This window comes from Vombatus ursinus, unplaced genomic scaffold (assembly GCF_900497805.2).
Source record: "Vombatus ursinus unplaced genomic scaffold, bare-nosed wombat genome assembly UNPS02014900.1, whole genome shotgun sequence".
Classification (NCBI taxonomy): Eukaryota; Metazoa; Chordata; class Mammalia; order Diprotodontia; family Vombatidae; genus Vombatus; species Vombatus ursinus.
In genome coordinates this window covers 1443346-1459647 of record NW_020954678.1, presented here as the reverse complement: position 1 = coordinate 1459647, position 16302 = coordinate 1443346, and the positions used below count along the sequence as shown (strand labels likewise).

Below are 16302 nucleotides of genomic sequence, written 5' to 3'. Positions count from 1 at the left end.
AAGACTTCCTCAGAAGTTAGTGGAAGGTGCAGTAAACAGCCTTTACAGCAGAAAATAGGGAGAATTGAGAGGAAAAAGCTAAGGGTTTGAATTCAGGTTTAATAAGATCTCAAAGCTATTTGTGAGGAGTATGGGGTAAATACAGCTCTCTTGATTTGCAAATTATTAGGCGTTAATTCCCTCCTGATTTCATCTGGTGCAATTGGGGGAACTGACCACACCCTGTTGGCATTGATTTAAATTCCTCTGGTTGTCTGAGTCAAACTCTTAGCTAACCTGAGAGTGATTACAGTTGATTTTAAGCTAATTGTAAAACTTATATGCAGGAGTCTCAGACTCCCAGGAGAACTGAAATGCTTTGGGTAGTTTTTATCTGATAAGCCTCAAAAAATACTTTTCAGCTTTCTTAAGGAAATAAGTTATTTAGAGCTAGGAACTGCATCTATGAACTGCGGAGGGTGTTCTCATGGAAAAGTCGGGACAATTGGCTACTCAGTGTGAGCTGAGGTAGGATTCTCCTGACTCAATTTCCTCACTGTGACACCTGGCTCAATGCAGTTGGCCATTATATAACTTATGCCTGGGATTGACATGAAGTTAGAAAAACATTGTTCCCTTTAGTTATGGCAAATTTCATAAGTTTTGTAAGATAAATTGATGTGGGAATATCTGAGTTTATTTATACTAAGATGCAATATAAGATTGAGCTATTTGGCCTAGAATTTTAGATAAGTTAGGGTCTTTTAATTCCTCATAATGGTATGGGGATTAGGCCCAGGGCCTGTGAAACCAGGATATTTGTTGTTACTTAGCCTTACCTGTCTCAGTTTGTTACAGTTAGTTAATGTGAAAAGAATGGCTTATGGTCTATCTTGTAAATGCCTTAAAAGAAGCATCCATTTTAATTAAGGGTTATTTATTTGTACATGACCAGAAGTTGGAATTGTTTTATTATGTATGTATTGGAGTCTTATTTCTTAGTAGAATCTCATCTTCCTAATGGGGGAATATGAAGAATGAATAATTCTTAAACATGACCATTGGCTGAGGTTCCAATTGTGATCCTATAATAATAGAGACGTAAGGGCAAGGTAATTTAAAAATGTGTTGAGATCAATCTTGTAGGAGAGTGGACACAAGAAAAAGGATTTCTACAAGAAGACAGTCTGCTGGACACTGCTAGAATAGCACTTAGACCAGAAAACTTCACCAGATGATGCCCAGAACATCAATCAGACAACTGCATAAGATGCCTTAAATGGACTATTGTTACTTTTTCCCTTTGAGTTTGTCAATGTGACAGTCAATTTCTCCCTCTCTTCTCCCATATTAAGTTCCCAAAACCCCTTGATGAAATGTTGCCCAACATCACAGCACCAGATGGACCGGGATGGTTAGAATATGAATTAAGATGCAGGCTCAACAGAGTAAATAAAAGGAAAAGGGAGGATTGTGGTTGGGAATGTTACTTCTGTATATCACTCATTAGGGTGATGAGTAGCTGAAGGGGTATTAACAGCTGTAGGCTGTTGACAAGGAAATGTGTGGAATGGAAGATGTATTTAGGGGCAGAGACTCAAGTGGGGAAATTAGGAGTTTGGGATAGGCTGTAACTGCTGTAGTCCCCAGCCAATGGGGAATTAGAGGGACTTCACATTTCTGGATAGGGAATAAAAGGCTGTGTTTTCACGCCTCAAGGGTGTGCCCACACGTGGGACGCCCTGCCAGTTGTTAATAAAAAGCTTTTATCTGGTTCACCAATAGCTTCTTGGAGCTTTTGTCCCTAACGTGATAGGATTAACTGTACTTATTTTAACAGAATTCCACTACAACAATTTGGCGTTAGTCTATGGACTAGATTATTCTAGAAACTACTCTGCATTCATTTAACTCCACCATCACCATAGGAACTGATGAGCAAGCGCTACTTAAACCAGGTAGGTTAAGGGGGTACATCCATATGCATCTGACAGGGGCCCCCCAACTGGTCAATCACAGGGGCGGAAAATCAGTCTTCAAAATTAATGCAGAGAAGTCATGGTACTGATGGGGTTGGAATCTGGGCCCCAGAAAGGCAATACCCTGGACTTTCCTAAATGGTCAAATCTCTGGCGTTCCCCTGAGGCTATAATCTCATCAACTGGTCTTTGTGGCTACACCCAATCTCCCCTCCCTTGTCTTACCTCCCTACAGCCCCAGGCCACTTCCCACCCTTGGTAATTCTATTGCCTCATGGACTACTTGGCCACTCCCAGATCCCTCCCACAATCTTTCTGTATATAAAGTCCATCTTGTCTCCATTAAGACGCTCTGATTCCTTAAGATGCTCAGATTCCTTAGGAGTCTAGCTAATATGGCGAAGCTTCAATAAACCTTGTTTTTGACTGCAAGAAGGCTTGGGTTGAATTCTCTAGGGCAGGACCCGGGTGTCGTGATTTTGGGATTCCAGGACCCCTAACCTCCAGATCACATCAGTTCCACTGCTGAGCTCCTTTCCCCTAAACTGATGGACTGAGGGCAAATTGGTAACAAAGCTCCCTTCCCATTGGAAGTCAAGTTGTAGGGCATTATTGATGACACTAGGTCTCTGGTTCAATGGGAACCCCATAATATAGTTAGAAATTCCTTTCTACCCCAACCTTGTTTAATCCAAAGATACACTATATGCTAATTGGTATGAATATAGTCTAGTGTTCTAAAACTCTATCTTAGTGTACCAAGTCTCCTGGTCCCAGGATCTTTTTATTTCACTGATTTCTTGATATGGAAATAAGTTAGACTTCAATTTAGGCTATCTATTTAGGAAGACTTTACATCTGAGTTCCTAGTTTGTAGGGTCTGGGGACCTGAGATCATCCAGTCCAAACTCCTTCATTTTACAGAGGAGAAAATGGAGGAAGGCAAGTTGGGGGTGGGAGGAGGAAGTTACTGTACAAGGTCACACAGCCTGAAGGAGCATTACCATTCACATCCAGGTCCTCAGACTCTTAAGTCCAATCCTTCTGTCATTACACCTTGCTGACTTAGAAACAGTTGATCCAGTTAGATCAATCCTTTAATCAATCAAAATAAGTCAATAATTCTTGGTCAACAAGGGGTCTCAAGATCCATTCTCTGATCCCCACAGCCTTCTACAAAATGGAGTCCATAAAACACATTTCCTTACTCTTCCACATTGCCATCAATTTTGGGGTGGGTAAGAAAAAGGCCTGAGGCCAAATGGGATCCATTTTGACTTAGCCTTCCCATCATTCTCATCCTCAACAGCAATATTTACACCCCCCACAAGAAGGGTGAGAAGAGGCCCAGGACCTCAGCTGGGTCTTGGCCACTTTTCCTGACCTCCCCCCCACCCCTGGCAGCGGCAGTTACAACAGCTCCAGCTGCCATTGAACCCAGGCTTTGGGGAATACTATAGTTAGGGTCAGATGTGTAGGCTGGGACAGCCAACCAGATGAGGGGAAGGGGCACCAAAAGGAGCCTGCCCTCTTCTGGGTAGACATCTTGGGGCAGAAGAAGTAACTGTGTGAAAGGATCTAACCTGAGAGAAAGACAGGAAGGTGCATTTTATTGGTCTTTAATAAGGCAAAGAAACCAATCAACATTGTCTTATTTTTCCTGTTAGGCAAATAGCTGCAGAGAATTACCCTGCTGGCTGTAGTTAAAATAATGGTGATAATGTCAAGTCCTTGGAACTTTTCCCTCGACAGCAACTTGAAAAGAATCCACCAATCAATAAATCAATCAACATTTATTAAGCACCTACTATGTATCAGGCACTGTGCTGGGAATACAAAGATTGAGACAATCCCTACTCTCAAGGAGCATACATTCTATTACTTCATTCACACTTGTGAAGCTTCTGGAGAGTATGAAATAAAACATTTCACAAACCATCTTATAGTGGGTTAAATGGGGCACTAAGAGGAAATATGTTTCAGGGATTTCTCAAGCAGGAAGCATGAAACAGATGTGAGACCTACATGATCTCTGCTGCTCATACACAACCCATTTTACAAGAAGCCACTATGAGTTTGAAGACTAGACATTCACTGGATAAATGAACTTGACATTTTAAGGAGGTAAGGCAGTCCTCACAGATGACTCCAGAATAAAATACTCCCAATCTAACTTATTATTCTACATGACATCTTAACTACTTGGCATACTCCAAAGTAGAAGACCTAGGTTACTTAAATTTGAAAAGTATTTACTGAGTGGCTACGTATTCAGCACATAAATGTGAGCCATAATGAACAGATGGCCTTAGGAAACTATTAGCACTGACTTGCCCAGAGAGATTGACTAATGGTGCACATAGTAAGACTCACTTGTTAACTATGTCAGTTTTCTGTACTTTGCAGATCGTGCAGTTACCCGGGTTCTGTCTGAAACCACTCCCTCCAGCATCAAGGTGTTCAGAAAAAGGCAACAATGAATGGTACGAGGGATGCTGTCCAGAGAAGTGAAAAATCATTAAGTCTGTTGTTCAAAAAATAAAACATTTGTCTGTTACAGTATGATTCAGTTTAGCTTACAGGTTAATAAAATTAACAACCAACACATTATTGAGAATTGGCCTACTTCCATTGTGCTGGCACGACTGAGTGCTCCCGAATCCACCCCAGGAATTTAATGCAGTTAACAGACTTTTGGTTTAATCAAAATTTTTTCTATGCATAAATAATGTGGTTGAGTTTTCATTCATTCCTGGTTTCTAGGAGTAGTAATAATAAGCCAGTTCAGAGGTACAACAATTGGCATATGGTTCCTGGGGCCACAGAGCCCACAGACTGGATATTCTCTTGTCTCCTCTAGTTCAGTAAATTGGATAGAGAGCTGAGGTCTAGTCACACAGCAGTGCAATTAACCCCAAAGTATTCAGCTCTAGACAGGGGTCCTCAAAAGTTCAGAAAGCTCCTGGAGTGCACAAAATATCCCTGTCGTGGTCTCTTATGCCCTCACTCCATGCTGGGACACAAGGCTGCTTACAAGTAAGGAAGGCCCTCAGTCTGGCCTTTCCTTCACTCCTACTTAGGTCCCTTTAATTGAAAATAAAGGCTAAGGGGGTTAAAGTATTTAAAAGCTGAGGGTCTGAGAGCTAAAATAAACCTGAAAGGCTTCCTTCAATTTCTCCTCCACTCACCCTCTACAACTAAAGCTATTATAGTTAGGTCTTTTCCCCTGGTAGGTCCCAACATCAAGGAAGCTTTTTAGGCCAAGGCATCAGTGAGACATTGGGCGCATAAGTATTCACAAAAGACCAGAACCTGTGGAGATGACCCTCATTTCCTCCACATTGATCTTCCTAGAAGACCAATCCCATCATTTCACTCCCTTCAGGATTTATGATTTCCTACTGACTACCAGGTTCCCATTCCCCTTCCTCTGTAAGGATTTATACCTCACGTATCTAATCTGCTCTCCCCAGGATTCACTGTCGTCCTTTGGTCCCTCTATAAACCCCATATTTATCCTTGCCTCTATAGCTCTGTACCGACTCAGTATCTGTCTACCGAGCACACCCTTCCAGTTCCTGTTACTTCTGTTATTGCTCTTTCAAAGCCAAATTCAAAATTCTTCTCTTTCATGAAGTCTTGCCTGAATAATCTCACACTTCAAAAAAAAATTTTTTTCTCTCAATTCCTGGACCATTATACAAGTCTTGATGTTAATTAAAAAAAAAAATAAGTGGTGATAAAACAACCCTGAAGCCTCATCCATCTCCATTCCCTGGGCTGAGAAGGTAGAACATAATGACATTTTATTTTACTTTTACTGCCTTTTTTTTCCTGAAGAGCTTGCAGTGCCAAATATCCTTTTGTTTGTTTTTTTAATCAGAGATCAGGAGTGTAAGGCTCCCAAAAGGGGCTGACCACAATGTCCTTGTGATTTGAGTTTCTGTGAATTTAGTCTTCGATACAGTGGCCACCCTAGGGTTAAAGGTACAGAATAATAATTTCAGCACATACACAAACTTATAAAACCATGTGTCAACATGAGTCAACAGCAAAGGGCTAATCAAATAAAACCCAGCAACCAAAACTATGTTGTTCCCTATCTTCCTATATTGATAAATTAAGAAAAAAACCTTAGTAACATCTTTTTCATAATTGGTTAAAATCTATTAATGTAACAAAGTAGGGAATGGATATACAGTTAGGCATTTTTTTATCCATACAGTCATATATGATGCTCAAGTTGCCAATGAAGACATTTTTCTATTGACAGGCAGTATATAGAGTTCTAACCAGTGCTGATTAGCAACTCTGCTCAAAGGCACAGGTCAGAACCAGAAACCGATCCTACTAAAGCAGTTCTAGACTACTGTATTCATTTTTCTCTCTTCCCTGCCACATATGCTCCATAGCATCCACGGCCATGCCCTACATGCCTTAGCAGATTTCATTAAGAAGGCCATAGCCCACGTGGAGGCAGCAACAGTCCACAGCTCCTGGGTCCTTTCAAGAAGCCTGACAGAAAAGGCAAAGATAAGACACAGACAATAAAGGAGCAGCACAGACTATTCAAGGGAGAAAAAAGACCAGACCCAGTCACCCCTCCTAGATTTCCTAATTTCCCTCCTGCTAGAGAATCCTTTGGAGGCTCACCGGCCCTTGTCCTCTATTGCTTCTCTCTTAGATCTGCAGGATAAAACAGCAGCTGAGATACAATGCTTGGAGGACCAGCCAACACCCCAGCAGGAAGCCTGCTCTCCCTGTCCCTTAACCAGATTTCCATCAGGTTAGACAATTATCTCAACCCAACTAATCCAAACCATCCTTCTGTCCATTTAACTTCATCTATGAAGAGGAAAGGTAAAGATTAGCTTGAAATTCCCTTGTGTTTAAGAATGGGGTTGGGCAAAAAGGCAAGGAGGAAAAATGGAACCAAAAGCATCAAGGAAGTCAAGGAAAAATGCTCAGAAAGATCAACCAAAAGGTTGAAGACGATGGATCAGCTTTCTTATGTAAGTGCAGCCCACACTGATTAGGACTCAAAAGAGCAGATATTAAGATATGCCCATTCTTAGACTGAAGGAGATGCTATCAAAGGATCCTATGGGTTCTGCCTCTCACCAACAGTGTACAGGAGAGAAAGAAGCTTTATAACCCAAGAGATGGGGACACCTATAAAGCAACCTGTGCCATGAGCATACCTCACAGATACGATAAACTACCTTACACATCTACCCCCCTAGCTAGAGAAGCTCAGAATCCATTTATAGCGTGTCTGGTGTCTGGAGCAATTCTTCAATGATAAAAATAATTAGTCCTTTGGGGTTGAGAAAGTGGAGTCAGAGAAGCAGCAGCATTTCTTGAAAAGCTGTAGTGGTTCCTCCACCCTTTCCTTTGGATCTCTTCTGTTTAGGAAATCAGGACCACCAAAATGCCTTAAATCCACCAAATAGCTACGCTCCCCCCTCCTTTCCTTGGATGTGAGAAGCTTAGGAAGGCCATGCTATTTTGAGAGGCACCAGTCTGGGCTAACTGTTCAATAAAATAGGGATTTTTCTTCTTGAAGAAAAGAGGAGAAACCTAGATGAAGATATCCAATCCTGGGGGGACAGGAGGGTGGCAACATTGAAGCACACAGAGATAGCTGTGGTTTATCCTTGTTAGGGCTCCACACTGTTCCTGCCCTTCTGTCATTTTTTAAAGAGGCTGCACAGTCCAGTTCAGATACTAAAAAGAACAAATTACTGTTACCAGTATAAAAGTTTCAGTGCAAGATGGCCCCAGGGTGGTTTTTTTGGTTACCACTGATGAGTAAGATAGAAATAAGCCTGAAATTAGGCCTGAAGATAAAACAGGTCATCGAAAGGGTATTTCTAGTCCACTTCTAATTATGATTGCAGGTATTTGCATACCAACCACCTCAGACACCAAGTTAGAATCAATATTTGGAAAGGACACCGTATATCTCAGGTGATTCCTCCTAAGCTTTACCTTTTGGATCTAGACAGCAATGCCAGACTGACAATATGTGGCCACTGCTGGCTATGGTGTCCATGGTATCTTCCAATCTCATTCAAATACTTCCTTCTGGCTTTTTCAGTTGAGTCATACAAGCAGAGACTCCAGTGTCTGGTTCTGCTGAAGAGGAACAGATCTAAGACCATTTGTCTACTTTCCATCTGTTACTACTGAAGGATCCTGGGCATTTTAGGGATGCTGGAAAGATACTGTCTACCAGGCACCAGCAGAACAGCCACATGGAGTAGAATGAAACGTATGATGCTACACCGGCATTTGTACTGACTCATGCCAGTACACCAGTCATTCCCTTAAGTGTATCCCAAGAGAGGTTAAGCTAGGACGCTGGGAAAGAAACCTAAATGTAAGAAAGGTTCCAAATTTAAGTAAAATTGTCAATCTTCAGCCAATTCCTTACTGCTTTGCCTGGCAAAAGGGTAAAGGTATCCCTATCCCAGATTTGCTCCATCATCCTAGCCTAGGAAATCTAACTCATAAAACACATCTGATTCCCTTACTCCACCCAATCAAACAGTGAAGCATGGCTCAGCCCTGGTGGCTGGCACTACATAGCTCCTACTACTCAGTTTCTTCCTAACTTCTACTACGTCAATTTTGCAGGTAGATGCAGACAGGTATATACACTAACATACGCCTATCCTAGGCGAAAGAAGAGACATCTATACACTACCACAAGGGGGCCAAGAGTCAGAGACTAACTAAAGCTTTGACAGGTCCTTAGTTTACATTTAAGACTGGTACACATAAACTTTAAATAAGAGAGAAATTTGCGAATAAGGTAATTTCTGTGTATTCATGCCTAATCTTATGAGCTCATGTAAACATTTTTTCTCTTTCTACCCTCCCTCCATTAATTGCACAATTTTTTTTTTTGTTAAGTCCAAACATAATTTGAAATGAGGTAGGTAATTTCTATGTATTCCTGCCTTAGTCCTTTTTGGTGACTAGTTGAGAATTATGCCAATTTGAATAACAAATAGTCCAAATGGAGCTGGAGATGGACATCCACAGAGTGTAGGTCAACTCTAGCCAATGCTTTTCAGTTGGCTATTTTCTCAATCTCATCCAGATCATCGGTGTCCAATCTGTCTATCTTCTTATCTGCAAAGAAATTAAACCAGAGAGAATCAAAATAGGGCCACCTTGGACAGTTTATTTCAGCTACTGTTGCAACATGAGGACAACCTACAAACCTCTGTTTTATCTAAAAGCAGTATCCAACTACTGGCCAAAATGCTCCTTCCTCATCTGACTGATGAAACCTTGAAGCAACTGAGCATGGCATCGAGCACCACATGACAACCCAGACGTGCTCATGTGAGGGCTTTGGCCCCAGGATGAAAGAATGGGCCCTGCTCTTCTCTCCCATCCCTACTTCTCTAACAAAACCAGGAGGGAGATGGAAGAGGAGAGACCCAGGCCTTTGCCCAAGAGCCCTGGGCTTGCCCATTTAACGGCCAATGGGCCACAGAGGGCACATGCTCTGGGACACTCACTGAAATGTTCTTCGATCCTTTTGAGAATGTTCATGCTGTGCTTGCTGTCTACCATGTTCACGGCCAGGCCTCGCTTGCCAAAGCGCCCCGTGCGCCCAATCCGATGCAGGTATGTCTCATTGTCTGGATTCCCATCCTTGTCCACTGGCAGGTCAAAGTTGATAACCACAGACACCTGTTCAACATCAATACCTACAGTGCAGGAAGATGGAGGAGACACAGAGAAAGCAGACCAAAAAAAAAAAAAAAAGCACATGACACCCACAGTCTAATCAGTGAGAGTCTAGCACTAGCAGCTGTTACCCACAAAACAAGATTTTATACCCTATGGGTATAAAAGAGTACAACTTGAATGGACATTCAGATCCACACAAAGTGATTCTCTGGTCTGAAGGACTCAAAGATTTCTCCCAGACCCACCTGGAGGATGGACTGGGGAAGAGGGGGTTCTATCTCAAACTGCCTGATGCTATTAATTTGCCACAGCTAATACTGGAGCTACTTAAGCAAACAGTAGCAAATATGAGGCAAGGAGGAAAACCGAGGAGCCAGAACCCTGGATCAGGGAGCTGAGCAAGTTCTCTTCTCCTACAGCTTAAGATCAGGAGATCTCCACAACATCAAGAACAGAAAATTCCAAGAGGATCACCTAGCTGCCGACCCCAGACAAACCACCTGCAGGCTCAGACATCATATTTGTACCCTGGGGGGAATGACCACGTGCTCAGCATTGCCATGGAGGGCAATCCAATTCCCAGCAGACCATTTCTGCAAAGGCAGAGGGAACTGCTGATTGAGGCTCTGGGAAAACCCAAACTGCCCTTGCTAGAAAGGGGATCACAGCCTCCCTCCTGTTCTTTCCTAAGCCCCGAGGCCTCCACATGGGACAGTCTCTTCTCACCTCGAGCACACACATTGGTAGTCACCAACACTTTCTCCTTGCCCTCTCGAAAACGCTCAATCACGGCAGCTCTCTGTTCCACCATCATTTCGCCACTCAGAAGGGCCACCTGGTGGCCTTCTTTGGATAGTTCAGCTGCCAGCCAACCAGCTGTTTTGCGGGTCTGGAGTGAAAAGAATTTTTTAAAATGGAAATACCTGCAAAAAAAATTAAAGCACCTGCAAAAAATGGCTTTGTGTCACTGAAATAAATGGCGGCTCTAATTCTGAAGGCAACTAAAGAGTTAAAATTATTAAAATGGCTCTGAGCGTTTCAAAAATAATTTGGAAGAATCTGTATTTTGGAACTTTTTTTTTTTGCACAACTGCAAAACAGAAACCACACTTGGCTTTAGTTTTCCCCTAGCTTTTCCTTACACTTATGATAAACTCTGGAGCTCCAGAGAATTTCTCTTCTTATTATGATAATTCCTTGGTAAATAAATTTCTGGCTGAAAAGGCAACGGCCAAGTTGACAACACACAAGTTGAATTTTACCTCCTTGGTGTTACAGCTGGATGCTACTCACATGACAGAAGATCATGGCTTGTGCAATGGTGATGGCCCCATAAAGATTACAAAGGGCTTGAAACTTTTCATCGCGGTTATTGCACATCACATAGTACTGTTTAATGGTGTCCAATGTCTCTTCCTCTCGTTTCAGTTTGATGATGTTTGGGTCTGGGACAACTTTCCGTGCAAACCTCCACACAGAATCTTCAAAGGTAGCAGAGAAAAGCAGCATCTGACAAGCCTTAGGGAGCATCCTAAAAGGCAAGCCCACATTATTCAGCATTAACTGAAGTCCTGAATTGGAGGAATACAGAATGCACTGCCCTCACAGGTCACTATGGTCCTTATATTCCAGAATGTTGTGTAACTGCGGCAGTGTAAAACATGGTAGAGAATAAGGATTCCCCAAGCCTCTCTTTTCATCCTAGGACTCAAAGCCAAACAAGCCAAAAATGGACAAGCAGGACTCAAGGATCCAGATCTCCCTCTCTATACCAGAATAAGTCAAAAGAAAACCAAGTGACTAATATTGAAGTTTCATATGGCATCATAAAATGTGAACATTTAAGTCCTATTTATATGCAGTAATAAATATAATAAGCCTTTTTAAAATAAACTTACTGAAGTTATAAACTCTCAATGATAGAGCATTATAAAATAATGGTGGGAGGGTGTCAGACTAGCTGATCTCTAAGGTCCTGTCCAGCTTAAAATCTGTCATCCTATGATCAGGAAGTTGGATGGTGTGATAGGGGATTAACCTGCTCAATCTTCTAATTTTTTTTTTAAACTTAAAGTAAATCAGTGTTAACAAAACAATCAAATCAACATACAAACCAAAAAGTAAGCATTTACCCCAAATCCATAACCTTTATTTAATAGGCAGAACCAAATGAATTAACAACTAACAAGCTAACAAAGACAGTACTTTTGTTTTTTCACACCATTTGTAACTACTTAAAATTCCTTCTTTCCTTTTATTTTTTCCCATGTACATGATACTTATCTGTCTTGGTTTTTCTTCTTTTTCTTTTTTTTGTTGCTGTTACATTTTAAGTTCCAAGCTATCTCCCTCACTCCCCACCCCAATGTGTGTATAAAACCATACTATGCATACTTCTATTTATCAGTTCTTTCTCTGGAATTGGATAGCATTTTTCATCACGGGTCCTTTGTAGTTGATTTGAATGTTTGTAATACTCAGAATAGCTTGGTCATTCAGTCACTCTTCAGTACTGCTGTTCTGTATACAATGTTCTCTTGGTTCTGCTTGTTTCACTTTTCATTACTTCATGTAAGTCTTTCCATATTTTCCTAAGACTATCCTGCTGGTCATTTCTTACAGCACAATAGTATTCCATCACAATCACATACAACTTGTTTAGCCATTTCCCAATTGATGGGCATCCCCTCAATCTCCAGTTCTTTGCTGCCACAAAGACAGTTACTATAAATATTTCTTGAATATATAGATGTGTCATGATATTAGGAGACACCCTGTTTTCCAGAGCTAAGGCCCAGCAAGCAGGCTATGCCCTGAGCTTGGCATAACAACAATCCTTTGCACTCACCCTCTGGATGATCTCACCTTTCTGCAAAATTCCACATAATTATTGTATTGCTTTGACCAGGACCGGCTCTCTGAGCTCAGACAAGTTCTGACAAGTACCTATGTTCCGTTCATGAACTATGACCTGCTATGAATCAAACTTGTCTCACTGTTGCTGTTACCCCTCATTGTCAGGGTTACAGGTCACTGCAGAGCCATTGGTCTCCCTACACTGCCATCAGATCCTTCCTTGCTTGCAAGCCATTTCCCTCACTTTGAAATTAAACTTCTGTCTGATTCCTGACTCTCCTGTCTCTAGCTTGCTCTGTTCAGCTCTGTCCACCCACAGGTTAGAGGCCACTCCACTCAGCTGACAGATTCTTTTCCTTTTTCCCTGATCACCTTGGGAAATAGACCTAATAGTGGTATTGCTGGATCAAAGGGTATACACAGTTTATAACACTGTGGGCATAATTCCACATTGCTCTCCAAAATGGTTAGATCAGTTCACAATTCTACGAACAATGTTTTAGCGTCCTAATTTTTCCACATCCTCTCCAACATTTGTCATTTTTCCCTTCTATCATTTTACCAATTTGATAAGTATGAGATGTTATCTCAAAGTTGTTTTAATTTGCATTTCTCTAATCAGTAATGATTGAGAGCATTTTTCATATTAGCTTTAATTTCTTCATCCAAAAACTGCCTGTTCATATCCTTTCACCATTTATCAGTTGGGAAATAACTCATATTCTTATAAATTTGACAAAGCTCTCTACATATTTGAGATATGAGACCTTTATTGAAGAAACTGTCTACAAAATTTTTCCCCAATTGTCTGCTTTCCTTCTAATCTTGGCTACAATGATTTTATTTGTATACAAACAAAATCTTTTTAATTTAATGTAATAAAAATTATCCATTTTACACCTCACAATGTTCTCTCTCGTTTATTCATAAATTCTTCTCCTAACCATAAATCTGATAGGCAATGTGTTCCATGTTCTTCTAGTTTTTTGCTATCTCCCTTTATATCTAGGTCATGTATCCATTTTGACCTTATTTTGGCAAATAGTATAAAATATTGGTCTATACCTAGTTTCTGTCAGACTGCTTTCCAGTTTTCCCAACATTTTTTTTTATCAAATAGTGAATTCTTATCCCAAAAGCTTAAATCTTCACATCTGTCAAACACAAGGTTACTATAATCATTTACAACTGTATATTGGATGTCTACTCTGTTCCACTGATCTACCTTTCTATTTCTTAGCCAATACCAGATAGTTTTGACAATTACTGCCTGTACTGCTAAGCCTCCTTCCTTCACATTTTTCATTAATTCCTTTGATATGCTTGACCTTTTGTCTTAAATGACTTAGGTTATTATTTTTTCTAGCTCAATAAAATAATTTGTTGGTAATTTAATGAGGATGGCATTGGGGCAGCTAGGTGGCACAGTGGATAGAGCACTGACCCTGACATCAGGAGGACCTGAGTTCAAATCCGGCCTCAGTTCAAACACTTGACACTTACTAGCTGTATGACCCTGGGCAAGTCACTTAACCCCAATTGCCTAAAAAAATTAAAAAAAAAAATTAAAAAAAAAAATAGGATGGCATTGAATATGTAAATTAGTATAGGTGTAATTGTCATTTTTATTATATTGGCTCTGCCCACCCATGAACAATTAATATTTCTTCAATTATTTAAATCTGACTATATTTGTATAAAAAGCGTTTTATAATTATGCTCATGTAGTTCTTGGCAGGTATACTTCCAGGTATTTTATGATGCCTATGGTTATTTTAAATGGAGTACTTCTTACTATCTCTTCTTGCACGGTTTTGTTGGTGATATATAGAAATGTTGATGATTTACATGGGTTTATTTTATATCCTGCTACTTTGCTAAAATTGTTGTTTCAACTAGCTTTTCAGTTGAATCTCTAGGATTTTCCAAGTATATCACCACCTTGTCTACAAAAAGAGACTGTTTTATTACTTCACTGCCAAAGGGTTAATGTATAAGACCTTCCCTACCCACAGCCCAAGCCAAGGGACAAGGAACTTCCCTAACGTATTGCTCTGGCATTTGTTTCAACCCAGACACACCTTGGGGAACTACTCCTTAAAAAACAAGTCTTGAGGTAAACATCCAGGGACTTGGCCAATTCCTGGGTATTGATCCAAGACATTTTTTGACATAGCAAAGATTGTTCTTGAGGTCAGAGAGTTTCAGCCAAAACTGTCAGGTCCTTAGGATTAATCACCTATTCCCTGGCTCCCTGCCTTCTCTGTGTAGGGATGATAAAATGGGTCTTTCTTGGGAAAGTGACTTGGGGAGTCTCCTGTGGAGAGGATGCTCTGCTGGAGGGACTTTCCCAACTGAGACCCTGATGGCTGTGATCCAGGACTCCCCCAGCCAGATGTTCAGGTGTCGGTGCTTCCTCGGATTGGTGATGTATTTCTTCTTCTTTATCTATCTTTCTGTTAATAGTCTCTGCTTCTAAGATTGTATAATCGTATATAATCACATTTATATGCACGTATGCTTATGATTATTGCCATTATTAAATCATTTATAAACTAGGAAAAGTGTGAATGTGTCTTTGTGGGTACAGATCCAAACCCGTGAAATAAATTATAAGTGCTGCGCAGCCCGTGACACCTTATTGTTACAACTGCTCATTCTGATTCCTTTGATTTTTTTTTCCTTTTCTTATTGCTATTGCTAGCATTTCTAATAAAATACTAAATAATATTAATGATATTGGGCATCCTACTTGATTTTTCTAACATTCTTCAAATTAACTTATTACATAGATTACAAGGTTCAACAAATTATACCAGGAGCAAAATGCAAATATTGCTAGGCAATAGTTAAATACTACACACAAAAAAAATTTGCTTCCTTTAATCTAGTGAGCTAGACCATTCCAAATAACTATTTTAGTTATTCATTCAAAAGACCCTGGGATGATTAATGTGCCAATTCTTTGCATTCCCCTTTACATCTCTCCTGAGGAATACCTAAAAGTGGGAGAGTTATGGAAAAGTCACTATATCATTCCTCATGGTTTAAGACTGCATCAGGGGCGGAGCCAAGATGGCAGAGGGAAAGCAGTGACTGTCTTGAGCTCTCTCCCAAAGCGCACCAAATACCTAAAAAAATGGCTCTAAACAAATTCTAAAGCAGCAGAATCGACAAAAAGACAGAGTGAAACAAATTTCCAGCCAAAGATAGCCTGGATGGCTGATAGGAAAGGTATATCGTGCCGGGTGGGGAGAGGAGCGCAGTTCGGTATGGGCGTGCAGGCCACAGTGAACCTGGAGCAGGCCTCAGAGGACTGAATCGAGGGCAGCTGTGGCGGTTTCCAGACTTCTCAACCCCTGAACGCCAAAGACAACTTAGAAGGTCAGTGGGAAAAGTCTGTGACTGCAGTGAGAGAGGAGCTAGGTCTCCGCTGCAAGTCTCGAGCGCAGCCCAGGGCCGCAGCTTTTTCCTGAGCTTCCGGCCCACAGATGGTGGGGGGATTGAGTGGTTAATCAGAGGGGGATTGCAGGGATCTCTTTGCCAGTGCTGAGGCAGGAATCTCTTGCTTCACTGGTGCTTGGATCTGGGTCACAGTTCGGAGGGGTGGTCCTGGGACAAGGACGAATGCTAGTGTGGTGGAGCTTCTTGTGGTGGTGGAGAGAAAACACCTCACCCCTTATCATACCACCTTGGAAGAACTCAAAATTTATAGGTCCCTAGAATTACCTCTGAAAACAGCTGTACAAACCCCCGAAGCTTGGGACAGTACACTCTC

The 16302-nt window shown here is 41.1% G+C and overlaps 1 protein-coding gene across 3 annotated transcripts in view; it reads right to left on the bottom strand.

Moving 5' to 3' along the window:
• Window positions 1-3603: 3603 nt before the first annotated feature.
• Window positions 3604-16302, bottom strand: part of DDX19B (DEAD-box helicase 19B) — a 50619-nt gene continuing 37920 nt past the window's right edge. For all 3 annotated transcript variants that reach the window (XM_027843244.1, XM_027843245.1, XM_027843243.1), the window contains exons 9-12: window positions 10962-11199; window positions 10395-10557; window positions 9494-9685; window positions 3604-9098 (exon numbers count right to left, since the gene is read on the bottom strand). In XM_027843244.1, the coding sequence (XP_027699045.1) occupies window positions 9037-9098; window positions 9494-9685; window positions 10395-10557; window positions 10962-11199 (655 nt within the window). In that variant the 3' untranslated portion in view covers window positions 3604-9036. The remainder of the gene's footprint in view (window positions 9099-9493; window positions 9686-10394; window positions 10558-10961; window positions 11200-16302) is intronic.